This window comes from Centruroides sculpturatus, unplaced genomic scaffold (genome assembly GCF_000671375.1).
Source record: "Centruroides sculpturatus isolate CEXI.00-Female unplaced genomic scaffold, Cexi_2.0 scaffold83, whole genome shotgun sequence".
NCBI lineage: Eukaryota > Metazoa > Arthropoda > Arachnida > Scorpiones > Buthidae > Centruroides > Centruroides sculpturatus.
This window is the reverse complement of record NW_019384393.1, coordinates 852,625-869,585: the sequence shown is the minus strand read 5'-3', so window position 1 is coordinate 869,585 and position 16,961 is coordinate 852,625. Positions and strand designations below refer to the sequence as shown.

At 31.3% G+C, this 16,961-nt stretch overlaps 1 protein-coding gene across 1 annotated transcript; it reads right to left on the bottom strand.

Annotated features, from left to right (window-relative positions):
• On the bottom strand, positions 1 to 15,581 carry LOC111618298 (40S ribosomal protein S6-like). Its single transcript, XM_023359799.1, has 5 exons — positions 15,448 to 15,581; positions 8,687 to 8,818; positions 1,412 to 1,622; positions 412 to 561; positions 1 to 327 (listed from the first exon to the last, which is right to left on the bottom strand). Exons 1-5 carry the CDS (start codon positions 15,451 to 15,453, stop codon positions 71 to 73), a joined length of 756 nt encoding a protein of 251 aa, XP_023215567.1. The 5' UTR covers positions 15,454 to 15,581; the 3' UTR covers positions 1 to 70.
• Positions 15,582 to 16,961: the final 1,380 nt, after the last annotated feature.

The window sequence follows — 16,961 nt, the reverse complement described above, 5'->3', positions numbered from 1 at the left end:
GCAAAATTCAGAATATTTATTTATTTTTCATTTTTTTGATAGAACTGTATTTTTTTATCATTAATCCAAATTAACTTTGACTGACAGTCCTACCGGCAGAGGAAGAACTTTCCCTCTGGGATGCTGAACGTCTCCTCCTTATTTCCTCAGCACGTTTTTCCTTTGCCTCCTTGGCACGTTGGGCCAACAGCCGAGCATATTCAGCAGCCTGGTCTTTACGTTTCTGTGCCCTCTTGCGCTTCAAGGCCAAGCGATGACGCTTTCTCTGCAACATGATAGGAGTAACCAATCGTTGGATCTTTGGAGCCTTTGTTCTAGGCTTTTTCCCTATAATGAAAATTTAGTCAATACGCATCAACAGATATTTTTAACTCTTACATTAACATATAAAAATATTTTTGTCTAAATTACCTTCCTTCTGGGGAAGAGGTTTTCTCACTACATACTGGCGCACATCATCCTCTTTTGACAAGTTGAAAAGTTTTCTTATCTTACTTGCTCTCTTGGGACCAGAACGACGTGGAATTGTGGTGTCAGTCAAACCAGGAATATCTTGCTCGCCTAAAATTGAATTAAAGTTTAAAGATTCACATCTTGTGAATAATTCATGAATATTTCTTGACATTATATTATTTCTTGTTGTTTTGATTCTATTTTCAAACAGAACCTTGCTTTATTATCTATTAATATACATGTAATATACTTGCTGGCTGAAGAGGGCTGTTAAATAAACTGAAAATGCATTCCAGGAAGGACATCATGCATTAATGAATAAAAACCAGAAAAGATGTGTGTGTGTGATGAAATATATCATCATGTTAATAATAATTAACAGTGAGCCAGCTGGCCTTATGATAAAGCAGAATCCACTGAACAATTTGTTAAATAGAAGTTTGATGATCATTTTAAAATGACAGACAAATTCAAATACAGTAAAAATATGAAAAGTATTTTCTTTTTGTTTAGATTTTTTTATGGCAAGTTGAAAAATTATAAATTCAAAGACAAATTAATTTGAAAATTAAACAAAGGCAAAACCTGAAAGTGAAGATGAAACCAAACCACTGCAATTGTTAGAATTTTTTTTATTCCTAACCAAAAGATATAAACCAAACGATATAAAAGATATAATGTATTATTTAAAAATTCTTTCTTTAGAAAATTTTTTCATTTTTATAATACTTTTTGCAGAGTATTTCTCATTTCTATATTCACAGATTTTACAGAATACAACACCCAAAAGTATGAAGTTTATACTATATTAACCTATAAAATGTTAGAGCTTAGAAAACTTTCCCATACAAAGTATAAAAATTATTTTAACTCTACAAATCAAATATAGATTAATATTTTATAAAAATAAATAATTTACAATACAAACAAAATAGAGCTAAAAAATCATATCACAAACCTTTCTTCACAATAACCAAACATATGACACTGAGATTAGAATCTACAATGCATCCACGTACTGATTTACGTTTTCTCTCTCCGGTACGTCGAGGACGATAGCAGGAATGGCCTTTTGATAGCAACAATCTAACACGTCCTGCAGTCAAAACTCCCTGCTTCATTGGAAATCCTTGTTTGTCATTTCCACCACTAATTCTAACTACATAGCCCTATTGTTAAAAAAATTTAAATAAAACAAGTGCATAGTATTTTAATATTTCAAATATCTCAGAAATTTTAAGAATAGAATTATAATGTAAACAATTCCGTTTCAGTGTAAGGTCAAAGTTAAAACTTGTTCTACTTCTTACAAAATGTATGCTATGCAGTCATGCTGGCAAACTAGCCAATTGAACAAGAGATAGAGTAATTGTATAGAAGGCAAGATGGGTGTATAGCCAGCATTGCATTTAAATCTGCACACTAAAAGTAGATGATAATGAATGACAACAGCCAAAAAATACAAGTTGATGTAATTTGTTAATTTTTAAAAACACCCATGTGCAAGTAATGCAAAGTTTTTAAATTTTTTGATTCCTTCTAACAATAGTAAAAATTCTTTTATTAACACCACTGATTTGAAACTTTACTTAAAATTCTTGGTAAACAATGCAACTTTGAAGTCTTGGGGTAACTTTATCACACATGAATAGAAACACTGCTCACCAAACTTGCACGTTATATCTTCAAGAAAAAACAGACTGCTGTAGTATGAAAATTTCTGTAATAAACTGTAAATATTGTTTCATTGCTAGTTTGATGTTATTTAATCTTTATAATTATGGAATAGTTCAAATTAAGTTTTCACAAACATTTTCCTTTGAAAAAAAAAAAATCATCAAATATACCATCTTGTCCCATTGGTAGGATAAGACAGGGTGTGTTTTGGGACGATATGAAAAGTTAACATCTTTGAACATTTGAGAAAAAACTTTTTCTGTTATTGAGTTATTTAAACCCAGGAAAAAACTAATTACTTAAAAAACTTCCTTATCTTGCCCACTTCTAACTACCCCCTTTATAAGTAATAAAGTAAGGCCACAAATAGATAATGTTAATATATAGAATGTATCAATTTTTCTGAAAACAAAAAATCCAGTTACAACTGATCAAATACAGTCGACCCCCCTATAACACTGTTGATAATTCCATTTTATATGAATTCCATGTTGTACGAGTCACTTAGATTTTACAAATTCGTGAGCCATTCACAGCCCAGCACACATATTTGTAAAATCTAAGTTACTCGTACAACATGGAATTCATATAAAACAGAATTATCAACAGTGTTATAGGGGGTCGACTGTATCTATTTTTTGAGTGACAAAAGAGACCTCACAGGCATACAATGTTCAGCTTATAGATGATATTACACATCTAAGATCTTATTTTTTTCTTATTCATTCAATTTATTCTTCTTATTCTCTATTGGGTTAATTAACCCAAGATTAATCCTATCAATTTAAATTCAGATTCCAATATAGTGTCAATGTACCCATCCATAACAAGAAGTATGATCTATAAAGCATTAAATAAACAGAAATAGAGGAATTTGAAATAGATTTAATAAAATTTGTATTTGAAAATAATAATTATACTTTTTTATATTTCATTGCTATTTGTGTATAATTATGTTGATGACATATTGATACTGACTATTTATTTACTTTTCTTACCTTTGAATTAGAAAAGAAAGAAAATAAAAGCATAGTTTACTTAGATCTAAACAGAAATCTGTTTAGAATGAATAAAAAAGGTTGTAATATAGATAAAACTACTATTTACCATTCATATAGCCCATTATATATTAAAAAGAATAATTTTGTTACAGAATCATGAAAAACTTACTGTAGAATAATGTTAACAGACAGAGAGATTAAATATTTTCTATATATTTTAGTAATATCTTTTTCTATTTATCTAATAAATATTTTGGATAATCATAAAGGAATATTGAAGAAAATAAAATTATTCTTTAATTTTTAACCCAGAATCTATAGTTTTCTTTACATAAAAGGACTGTTTGAAAAGCAAAAGAATAAACTAAACATTACAGTAATATTATTATAACACTTACGTGCAGTGGCGTTACAGGAGTGGAGTTCCAGATACGGAAATTTATCCGACTTTTGGAGAAAGATTTTATCCACTAGCACTTTTAGCAGTGTAAAACTACCATCATCAGGCATACATAGAATATGATAGTTTAAGCTTTCTGAACGATATTCCAATGGTTTTACAAAATTTTCAAATTGAATTGTTCAGAAAGCTTAAACTATCATATTTTATGTACACCTGATGATGATAGTTTTACACTACTGAAAGTGCTAGTGGATAAAACCTTTCTCCAAAAGTTGGATAAATTTCTGCATCTGGAACTCCACTCCTGTAATACCACTGCAACGTAAGTGTTATAATAATAGTATATGTCAGCGTGAAGTGCAAACTTATTATATTACAGGAATAAAAAGAAAAAGTGAAGAAGAAAAATTAAATAAAACAGGCATATTATTTGAATTGAAATGCGACTGTAATAGAAATGCAGAAGTATATATTAAAGAAACAGGAAGACAACTGGAAAAACAAATAAAAAAGCATCATCGTGTTAAGACTCAAACATCAATGGTCTCCGTGGATAATAAATCAAAGTGAAAATAATTGTAAAATATTATTGTATGAAAGAACTATATTTTTAGAACAATTTTTTTTAGAGCAATTTGTCATAACCGAAAAAATGTAAATGTAATAAATTGAACACAGGTATAAATGTGTCTCCAGAAGAGCACATCATTGTATATGGCATTGATACAAAATGACAATCAATTATCAGAAAGTTGATATTTGTAAATAATAATTAAATTTCATTATATATTGTTCTTTAAATATTCATTGTACTTGTTTGGCAATTGCTAGAACATATAAGAGATATTGATGAGGATTATTGTGATAAATGCATTTTGATTTAACAAAGATAAAAAGTAAATTTTTATTTAATGATTGTTTTAAATAATACACCAAAAAACTGTTTTATCTTGGTTAGAAAGAAAGTTTGTATTTTTTTTTTTAAAAAAAGACCTCAGTTGGTTCTTGTATATTTGAAAAACTTTTAACAATTACCTTAAAAACTTTAAAAAGTATAATAAGGTTAAGTTTTAATTGCTAAATATATTGCTCCCAAAGAGAATGTACATGTTCAATAAGGAATTAATTTTAGAAAAAATAAGGCAGCCTTCAACTAGGTGGTTTTCTGTATGACTATCCTACTATATACACTATGTGCTTTTGGAGCAGCCACTGAAAGCAAAATAATAAACACTGTGCAGTTTAATGCTTGAGATGGTGACTTCTAAAGTACTGCTTGTTTGTTCTATTTTTGTTAAAAATCATTGTAAATATACATAAATAACCAAGTACAGATATTCTGTAATAATCATATTAGTTTCTACATTATTCAGACTATAGTTTGGATAACTATTAACAATTAATCTACTTATATAAGCCATTGATCCCGCTGCTTGTATATCTGTCATCTGTCACAGAATGTCTAGAACGTGCACTAGGGGGTGTCTGTAGTGATGATTATCTGCTATTATTTAAATTAATAGTATAATTTATTTATTAACAGTATATATTTTTATTTGTAATAGGAATTTATTATTTACAAATTTTCTTATTTATACCATGGAATGACACTGTTGCTGCTAGAATGCCCACTAGGGGGTGTCCCGGGCTACTAGTATAATATAAGATAGTTAAACTGCTATCATATACATACTAGCATTAACTAATAATTACATTAAATTTAATGATTATCAATTCAAAATAAAATTGAAACTGAAGATGACATTATAGTGGTTTAAAACTAAAACAAACAAAAAGGTAATGTAGAAACCTAACAATAATTAAACTAACGTTTGTAAAATTTAATATATTAAATAACTTTCAATGTGAGCATGTTAGAAAAGACAATAGCTTAGTTCAGGAGCACAGTGATGTGTACACATGTGCTTATTTATATTGTCTACACCAGTGTTTCTCAACAGGGCAATATCACCCCCACGTGAGCATTTTTCCATGTTGAGGGGGCGATTAGTAACAGTTTATATTTTGGGGAGGCGAAAAAACAATTTTCTGGGCAATATAGTAAAACATTATAGTAAGAATAATTAGGTATTTTATTCGTTATATCGTACAATAATTAAACATTATACTAGTCACTAGCCTATTCAATGCAGTTTGAATTTGGTGTTTGCCTTGACCCTCGGCATCAGAATTTTGAAGGAGGCGATACTATGTTGAAGGGGGCGACAATTCATTAGAAGTTGAGAAACAATGATCTATACCAGTGGTCCCCAACATTTTTCATTAGCGTAGCCCCGTGGCATTTCCAACTTCCCAACGAGCAATGCACGCGCAAATCTCGCACTGCCTGTTTGTAGAGAGTGTTGCCACTTTGAATTTTATTTTGACTCGGTTCTTGGTCCCCCAAGTACCTACAAGTCTGTTTTTTTTTTTATGCATGCACGATTTGGGCACCTAATACTTTGTGCCAAATTGCAACTCTTGACATGTACTCCTCCATACCTCTAAGCTGGTACGAGCTTAGAGGTATGATTTGAGAGTTGATTTTTTTGGGGCTCTTAACATAAATTTTTTAATTTAATTGTTTTCAAAATGTAAACATCTTCGTTAGAAAAAACAGAGAGGTATAAATTAGATCAGAGGTCATCAGTTGTATAACAAGTCCGCAGGAAAGCTGATGCTTAGCTGTCAAAAATGCTTCATCAGCATCAATAATTGACGATCACGTGACAACTTTCCCACAACAATAGTATAAAAGTGCAAGCTATCGGAAGCTCAGGGCGATTCGTCATAGGAAGTTATAATTGGTGATAGTGCCACCTCGACTCCCGGACCTCCATACAGTGGACCTGATCCAGCAAAAAGAAGACACCGAGGACTCCTACCTCTTCCACACAGACGATGTTTGCCATATCAACTCTCCGTTATGCCCGAAAGGTATTTAGGGCCTATTAGAACTTGTAAAAATGCCCTCTCTCGAACTAGTTACGAGAGTAGTTGCCCATTTTGTGTAAATAGTATAGCATAACCGCATTTAACCTTAGCACTTATACAGCCTCCTGTAATCTAGATTTAGTTAATTAATAAATGCTTGGGTATTTTGTTAAACCTGTCTATCATTGCTCTAAGGACACCCGTCGACTTGCTCACCTCCCTCGCCCTCGATAAAAAGCCATCTGAAAAGACAACGTGGGCAAGTTTTACCAATTCAACGTGTAAGTGGCAATTAGGGTACTGACCATGTGCCCTCGTAATCTCACAATTATAATAACGGTAACACACCCCACCATCAAAAGTCCATAGCATAATTGCAAATCACACATAATGGTATCCCCACTACCATTGACTGTGCAACATTTGTTGATCTGTTGCATTGTATAATCAGCAACATAAGTTTTTATTTCTATTTTTGCATTTTGAAATGTATAATAAAGTTTGTGATTGTTGCAAGGAGCATTTTTACCATATTAATTTGTGATACATAATATATTATTTTTTCTGCCATAATAACTAACTTTTTTCTGTACCCCTAAACAACCTGTCGCGTACCCCCAGGGGCACGCATACCCTGGAATGGGAATCGCTGGTCTACACTAATGCATATTTGAAGATACCTTGTATGTATGGTACAGTACTTAGTCTTAATAAGAAATTTGCTACTGACAAATTCATTCCTTTACTCATTGTTTGCCTCCATGATTTGATTGCAGGCACTTATAAACTGTCACAATTATGTAAATTAAGTATAAAAATAAATATAATTTATCACTTTCTTTGACTAATTTCCTTTGTTCATGAATAGTAATAAAATAAACCTGAAAAAAATTAAACAGAAAATAATTTTGTTAAATATTAAAATTAATTCTTTTTGGCCTCTAATAATTTTATGTTAGACTGACCAATATCTTAATTGAAAGTATTTATTAAAAAACTTAAATCTTAAACCATCAAGGTTAGGGAACTGTGATTATTAAGGCAAATGGGTGGAATTTAAAGTCAGAATATAACCTGCAACTCCTTTCAAAATTTTCAAATACAGAAAACACCCACCAAAAAAAATCTGTCTTCTGATTTTACATTATCTCATATTTCTGCAAGAGATGCAAGTTTGAGAGAGCAAGGCCACCATTCTTTGATAGGTAGATGATATGAGTAAGAACCAGTCATGTAAAATGGCATAGTATGTGTATGCTGGCAATGACAGAAGCAAGTGGAGTGCCTGATTACCCCTTTTTGCACAGCCAAAATCATGGTCAGAAGGAAAATACAAAACAGTGCTTTCCAAATTACTTTCTTACATTTTTGTGATGTAAAAATAGTCCCTCTTTTGATTAATTTCAATAATTGATTAAAACTAGTCCCTCTTTTGATTAATTTCAATAATTGGCAAGCATTACTCCAAGGGAACATTTCCATTAAGCTGATCACTTAGTACAGATTCTGTGACAAGCTAAGGTCAAGATAAGTGACACTTTAAACTTTAATGACTTAAGAAAGCTGGTATAATGAGAAAAAACTACAGACGTGAATACCCCGATACAAGGTGTGATAAAAAATTCCAGGAACTTGACCACAGAAAGCAGACTTGAACATCTTATTTCATTCATGCCAATTAAGTATTGTATGAATTGGGATATTAGAGTAGTGACAACGAGGTTAGAGAACTAATGTAAGCATTCAGAGATAAAGTACCCCAATGCTTATATCTCTGCAGCTTCTACTATGCTCCTTTGATATAGGGAAAATATAAAAATGTTTTGGAGCAAAAACAAAGAATGAAGGAGATTAGGAAAGCATTATTATGCCAGATATTTAGAGACCAGGAACACCTGATGAAAGACAAAAGTGAAAGGTTGAAGCAACTAGCAGGTGACTGAATATTCTATAATTACTTGCATTTATGTTCAGTTTTAAAAGAATTTTTTGATTTTATACAGATTTCAGTTTGAAGTTTAACAATCAACTGATAACACTACTTTTTGTTACTTTTTTAAAATATTTATAAATACTTTTTTGTCTAATAATGATTTAATATAATTCTATTAATCAAAACCTGCGATGTATTCAATATATTACTATTAATATTTGATGCAAATTTTTTTTTGAGTTGAATAAAATTCTCAGTTAACAATATAATTATCAAAAGCTTTACCTTCCATTCATCTCCAAGTGCATCTGCTTCAACTTCTTGTCCCATTCTTTTTTCATAAAATATGCGCACTTTGCGTTCATCATCAAACTCAATTAATTTTTGACAGCCAGTTGCCGGATAAGATATATTTAACTAATAATAATAAGAAAATATTAATTAAAAATTACAAATATAATAATACATCAAAAGTTACTTTATTTCAGTTTTCTTATTGTTTAATCAATTTATTAATATAATTATTTTATTAGTATTAAATTTGTTGAATTTTATTAATAACTCAGCATGTTTGCTATAAAATATTAAACATGAGATGCTTGAGTCCTAGACACAAAAAGCCCTAAAAAATAAAAGTATCAGTATTCATGTTGTTTATTTACATTCATTGTTTACTATTGATTTAATGAAGCATCCAAATTTACACAAAGTGATAGTTTCAATTAAAAATGATAATATTTAGTAAATACATAAAATGCCTTCACTTTTTGTCATGTCCAATCATCAGGAACAGTTTTGTATTGCAAAGACAATCCTTTTAATTATTGCCTTGTCACCACTGAACTTTTTTGTTAGTTACTTCTATGTATCTGTTAAATCATGATGCTTTTTATCAGCAAGTTATTTGGTTTGCTTGAGAAATTATGCATGTATAACCAATTATAGTCCCTACATCAAATGTGTTACAATTTCTGTAATATTAAAATTCACATTATTAATTAATTATCTGCACATTGCAAGCACTTACAATTATTATTCATTATACTGTATTTATATATAATTTGAAAATATAGATTATATTTTTGAATAAGTCATCCTTAAAACTACATTTAGACCTAACAGTAGAATCATTTGATATATGTACATTCAAAAACTTGTAAATTAATATCTATCTTTTGGTTTATAGATGATTTTCACTGTTGTTAATTAATGAGCATGTGTAAAGCACTAATGCCATCTAGCAGGCAAAGTTATAAGCTTTTAATGAGAGTCAAAGTACAGCAATCACATGGGCTACACTGCCTAAACTATTTATAAAAACAAACACATTATACAAACTAAAAATGTTTGTATTTTAGAGCATCATTGGAATTTTATTTTAGAAATAAGTATAAAAAACTAGGGGAAGGGAGGGCAAGATGGAACTACTTACCCACCCCGAACTACGCAATGAAGTATCTGAATCTCCATGCACACAGAGACATCCGGATATCTTGTATTTAAGAACAGTGACTCAGACCGGTTGGTACCACTAACTGATGTGTGCAAGTATTTCTTATTTCACAGCAGATTATTACGCAATCATTGGACTTTTGCAGTGTTGTTATTTATACCTACAAGGTAAATATTACTATTTTGTTTTTATAAAAAGTACCTATTAGGGATAGATTGCATGAATTGATATTTAAAGAAGAAAAAAAATTCAAGGATTTTTAAATCGTTGATATTATCATTATTGGCAATGGGCAAGATGGAATAGTTTCCCGTACGCAATTATTTTGATTTGTTTTCAATTTATCTAACTAATTGAGGATGTAATTGTTTTTAGATGGTGAACAAGTATATAAGAAAGAGCAACAGAGGTTCTTGGACTAAAGAAATGATGCAGATGGTGATGGATGAAGGTTTTGTGTATTATGTGGAACCACCCACAGAGGACTGGGTACAATGTCCAGTGTGTTGTGGTTGGGCACATGAACTATGTACAGACACAAAAGATGGATGTTTTTTGTGTGTCAATTGTAAAATTTAGGGATATCCTATGTATTCTATCTTGCCTTCAAGGTGAGAGCAAGATGGAATGTTTGACGTTTTTACTTCATGATTCCTAACAGATTTTATACTTAATATTAATTATTTTTAATTACACAATTTTTTAACCATGTAAGATCTCTGTCGAGACTGATTAAAATAAAAGCTTTATATTACGTTGTTTTATGTTTTTTTTACATCATAAAGTTAAACTTTCCATCCTGCCTCCCTCATCCCAAAATGTCCTATGCCAATGGAATAAGTGTTATGGATGCAGTTCTGAAGGAATAAAAATGATTGATATTAATTAATGAGGTTTTTATTAATTGATTTAGATTCAACTGCAGCACATACCAAAAATGGTATTGGTATCTTTCCTGCATGTGCACTGAAATTTAATTTAAATAGCATCATCATTGGTGATTCCTATTATGATATCCAATGACGCAAGACAATCTCAGCACCAAACTTATGAATTGGTAGTCCTGTTGCTGATTGGTTGAGCCATCAACTTTCTTTAGGAGTACAGGAAGTTGACCACCCATCTCTTTACTCTGTGGCCAGCTCTTGCTGAGTAGTATGTTTGGCAACTGATGCAACTGAGTTCAAAATTCTGTTCATGAAATGATTTGTCCAAAAACTGAAGTTTGACTGTATTTTACAGATAAAATTAGAAAGCATTTGAATATTATAAAATAAAATGTCTTATAAAAATTTATCGAGTTTACTCTATGATTATAAAACAAATATTTTCTTTTTGAATGAAGTAGTGGATGAAGTCAAGTAAAAATGGACTGAGAATATTTTTATGTTTGTTAGGAAGTTCTCTCATTGTTTTGGCTAATGTTATGTGGTGAATTAGAACATCTTGGCACACAGCAAAAAACTTTTGAAGACCTTTTTGTCATCAATGCTCTCATATTTTTAGTAGTAGTATAGAAGCTTTCTCTCAATTTTTTAAAAATGTATTTGGTATACAATTGCAAAGTACAAAATTTTTGTTGCCAACCTATTTAAATAAACTAGCAACAAGTTGTTCAACTTTTCCAGCAATATTTACAATTTTGGTGGCACCATCTGTTATCATATTTTATTAAAAAACTTGTATTTTTAACTATTATAAAATGGCAAAAAACTTAATTTTGAAAGTAGGGGATGGTTTTATAAAAAATTGTAAATGCTAATAATGAGTAAAATCGTCATTAAGTCCAACCCTACTGGATATGCACACAACCCCCTTTATCTCTCCACCCCTCGGTCTTTACTCACTAAAATTTAATAGCATAAATCCCCCTAATAAACAAACCTCCCTACAAATTTTCGACAAAATGCACAGGAGTTATTAAGCTTCAAACAGAGTGAACAAAATTGTGCCCCCCCCCCACACACTAACATCCACATATACAGAAATCACCCCTGAACAGTTTTGATTTCTTGACGCTTCAAGGTGTCCTAAGTCCACAAATGTAAAAATCTTGGGAGGATCATTTTTTGACCGACCATCACACTTTCCCCCTGTTACGACTCTGCACCATTTCTTAAGTTTGTTTCTGTTGTGGAGTCTCAAGGTACTGGGCAGATATGTACAAAATGTGTAACGTGATTACCTTGAATTGTCACTCATACAAGCCACATGACATCTCTGACATATTTCTTGATAACTTTTTGGACTCCAAAGAGATCACAGCCTATAGTTTGATAAACATTGCATTTGTTACATTTTCAGTAATACATTCTAAAACAAAACCCACTGACTTAAGGTTTCTTAACAATAACTTTATTTTTCAGGATTGTTTTTAGATTCCAGGGGAAAAAAATCGTCACTGTCAAATCTCAAGTCTGTGAGTTTTATTGTAGAACATTACAATATTACTGGAAATGTAACTAATACAATGTTTATCAAACTAGGGTCCACAGTCTCTTCAGTCTGAAAAGTGGTGAATCATATGTTAAAAAATGATGTCACTTATAGCCCTAAACCACGATTCCTCCAAAGTTTGGCCCAAAAGAAGTCTTTTGCAAGAAGAAAGTTCTCAGGAAATATGTCAGAGATGTCATGTAGTTGAGGTGAATCACATTTGAGGTAGTCATGACATGTTTTGTGTGTACCCACTATCCAATGTGACACTTTGATGGAAACAAGCTTAAGCAATGGTGCCTCAAACAGTGCAGTCTGTAAGTAGTCCTATGTTTTTTTTTTGTTTATAGCATTTTTATATGAATCAATGAAAAAAAAAACTTTGTGTTTGCAAATGTCTATCAAGTATGTCTCTTTAAAATAAAAAAAACAATAATAAACTTAGTTTTACTAAATGTTTGTTTAAGTTATGACAATGCAACCCTTGGGTGATCTGCCTAGTGGGATGCCTTCCAGGAGGTCTTTTTAAGGGAAACTTGCCCCTATTTAGGTGTTACAGATGTGGAGAAAACCCAGAAAACTCCACATGGCCAGCTCATCCGAGCAAGGCTCGAATCCATAACTGAACTCCCACATCCGATTGAAGAGAGAACATTTAGAAACTGACGGGTAGATTTACAGATCGGGTAGACTGCTGTTCAGAAAAATTTAATTATAGAGACGGCTTTTCTCACCTGCCACAATGTAGACAGCAATTAGAAACAAGTTATTTGACCTATTATCTAGACTCACTCAACAGCAGGTTTAGAGGGCTTTTCAATTTGAGTGGTAGCTTTGTTTGTGGAAAAGTTTAGATAAAAACAGACATTGTTCCTTTGATAAATGTTGTAAACGGTACAAATCGACAAAATTATTCATTAATTAATTGCTTGGAGCAAAAACAACAAAATTAAATACTTTAAATTTGTTTTAAATGTTCCAGTTTCAATATTCAAATGGGTGAAGACTTAAAACTTCGATTAATTCAAATCAGATGCATTTATTTACAATTTGAGTATTGTGTCGGTTATAAAACGTTAATGCATTTCAGTCATCGTACTGTTAAATAAACGAGACAATTTTAATAATTACAGAAATCTGTTTATAGATATAAAAAAAAATGTAATATTAATATATCAAAATGGAAAAGGATTGTCATTAATTGCCAAACAATGGTTTTGATGGCCTTAAGATTTTATTTCTGGAAGCTTTCGGAATATGGCTGGCAACCATTTCTGACATCTCAAACAAATAACCCAATTGGATGAACGAGTCCTAAAACAGGGGAGTAATAGCAAAGTAAGAGCCAATATTTTGCTGAAACTTCGTTTAGAGAACGGTCAGAAATAGACAATTGTTGTCTTTGCAATGCATTTTAAACCGCAGTTCAGCCAGCCAACGTCTATAGGCCGTTCTGTTGATAAACTTCGTTTAACATAAACTCTGTTTCCACACCTGGCTGCCAGTGTTCAGGGTATGAAGACTGCTTGACGACTGGTGGGTCAGTTTTATTAAAACTAATTTAAATAAATCAATATTAATACATAACATTTAGAAATGCCAAATACTCTGTGAACAAAAATTAGCTAACAAAATTTTGTTTGCTTTTTTAATAAACTTTGTAAGCACTCTTGCATATTTATTAGAAAGTTTCTTGTACACTTAATTCCCAGTTATAAAATATCTCAATGACAAATTTATTACCTAATAGATACATGATTATTGTGAATTTATTTTGGGCCATTGGGCATATTCAAAATTTCAGCATTAATCCAGTGAGATGCTACACGGCTACTGGCATTTTCTAGAGAGCACAAACGTTGACTGTCAGGAATTTTGGGAGAGAAAAACAAGAAAAATGGTGAATGATATGGACTTCCACATCATGTTAAATTTCTTTTTAAACTTATTCATTTTTCATTAAGCTGTTCTCATTAAATATTTCAAAAAGATAAATAGGGATGGAGATTTTTTAAATTTTCATAGGAGTTTTAAATAATTAAATCAATCCTAAGATTACACTTTAACAACTAAAACAAATTATGTAATGTCTTATGTAAATATACTAGTATATTAAAATATTCTACAGTATTAATGTACTAACTGAATTTTAATTTATTCAGAGTTTATCCATCAACAAATAAATTAAATTCAAAATTGTCAATGTAAAATAGAGCTCTTATGAACCTCGTGGTGGCTGTCATTTTGTTTGCTGGTATATCAAGCACAGAAAAAGATGCTTGCAGTTTGCCGAAAGCACACTGGCAGCATCCGGAAGTTAATTGAGATTTTGAACATGACCATTGTTAAGAACCTGGAGGGTTATCAGAAAATACAATTCTTTCTTGTAACTAAACAAAGCTACCAGAAATTGGTTTAATGATTTCCAACCATCAACGTGAAAGCTGTTTAAAACATAACATAAAAAGATAAAACTTTAATATGTGTAAGAAATGGAAGGGAGCATACTGTGACTTCCAATTTACACATATTGGGGCCTTGTTTGTTTTGTCCAAAAAACAAACAAAATATCAATGTGTGTACATTGTAAATTGGTACTTTTTAACATCAATTGGACATCACCTCTTCACTTTTACAATGAAAAAGTTTAAAAAAACGACAGTAAAAGTGTATACTTTCTCGACGAAACAAGCCTAGGAAATTTGCACCAATTACTAAAATAAAAATAAAATAATGAAGTTCTTCATTTAATATACAAACAAATTTTACAAAATACAATGAACTATATCCGAAATAATAATCGTGATGTTTTTAATCACGCTAAATTCATTTTTCGGGTACGAATTGGGGAGATTCAATCGGAGCCACGTGTTAGCTTCTCTATTTAGCCTAATGTTTAATTTTTTCATTTAAGATAAAATACGTGTTGTATTATTATTATTATTAGCTAATTTAATTTTAAAAATAACCGATACCACATCTGTGCAAATAAATCCAGAATTAGAATCGAATTCTGAAACATCCCGTATACATGATTCAATCCATTTACATCTAACTCTAAAATAGTTAATCATTCATCTTATTTTAATAAGATGTTAGAATATAGATTATATACTTTCTTACAGAGTATAATTCTAAAAATCAAATCTGTACAAACCTTCATTTTGCTTTGTTATATTTCACGAATACTTCTAGTTTCCGCACATCGACAAAAATGGACGTCACATACGCCGAATTCTCTCAGAAGTCGCTTCTAACCAAAGTTGCCAGATGTTTGTAGCCAAAAATTTTCTAAAAATAGCCCAAAATTAGCCAACTGAAAAAATTTCTTTTTAATAACCAGAGATTTGACGATAAAATAAAAACACACCATTTGTGCTTTACCAGCAATAACTTTAATCACAATAAATGTATTCGGACAATTTACAGGCCGGTAAACTGATCAGAAATACGGATCGCAAGATTCAAAATACATGCATACACTGTAATTTACTATGTCGACCAGTAGCGTGCCGCGACATTTGATTATAGGAAACTGTGTTTCTGTAAGAAGCTGACTTATAGGGGCAATCAGTTAATTGCGCGTTAGCGATAATCTAGGGTCCATTCGTATTCGTTTGTTCGATAAGCCAGAAAAAACCGTAGACTTCTCTAAATGTATTTTTAATATCACAATTGCATTTCGAACTGCTGGCCACGATATAAGGACTACAATTATAAATAAAATTATAAAAACTTGGTGAAATAAAATGTGTGGAGGATATACATACATGGTAGAAAATATTCTTCAATTGTATGAATATACTTTTAAAGAAAATTATAATTAAACATAGCTTTGGAAAAAAAAACTTGATTAATTAAAATAACATAAAATCTTCATTACTTTTTAAAATGTTAAAACAATGCACTTAGTCAAATAGCTCCCTACGAGTGGCTAATGAATGGAATCAGAGACGCCTGGTAGGTGTGCAGTGCGAGCTGCCAAATCCCGAGGGTGCCGATACTCGTCAATGTCAAATGCCTGTTTAGTCGCATCACTAGTATACCTCAAAGGACGCGATAGGACGCGATAAATTTTAAACGTTTCTCACCATAGTTGTAAAAATCTAAATATGTTAAACTTAATAGATTGTCCGTCATTTGTTTTCTAATTCATTTTAAGATCAGGTGTCCACGGAAATTTCCAAAATTTACATCTTTTCGGTTACTCTCATTGAACTGGAAAAATTTTTATCTTTATTACATCTAATATTACGAAGAAATCAGTTCCCATTGTACTCGGCTAGAGATTGGTTTGGTTAAGCTTTTGTTTAAGTAAAATTCAGGATCTTTCAGCAGGGGTTTTATTTATATTAAGTGTGAGACCCGAAAGGCCCTGGGTCTAATTTATGAATTTTTATTAATAATATTAAAATATCGACACAAAATATTACTTCATTTTTGTGAAAAACTAGTGTTTTGGACGTGGGAAAAAACCAGATAACAGATGCTACTTCCTTTCACAGAAGAGAACATCCTCTGACTTTCCCTTATCTGGTTAAAAATCTCACTCAGATGGGAAATGGTTACCTCTCATTCATTCCCCTTTCGTCCGTTCTCACGAAAGAGTTACTGGCCGATGATTGGTCGAAATTCAGGAGATATAAGGGAATTTAGTCCGAATTCGGGGAG

Bases quoted from the DNA above. Each gene is read 5' to 3' on its own strand.
- LOC111618298 (XM_023359799.1), bottom strand. The intron at 1,623-8,686 runs GTAAAGCTTTTG...TTTTAACAATAG, and splicing joins CACTTGGAGATGAATGGAAG to GGCTATGTAGTTAGAATTAG. The intron at 562-1,411 runs GTTTGTGATATG...ATTCAATTTTAG, and splicing joins TTTGGTTATTGTGAAGAAAG to GCGAGCAAGATATTCCTGGT.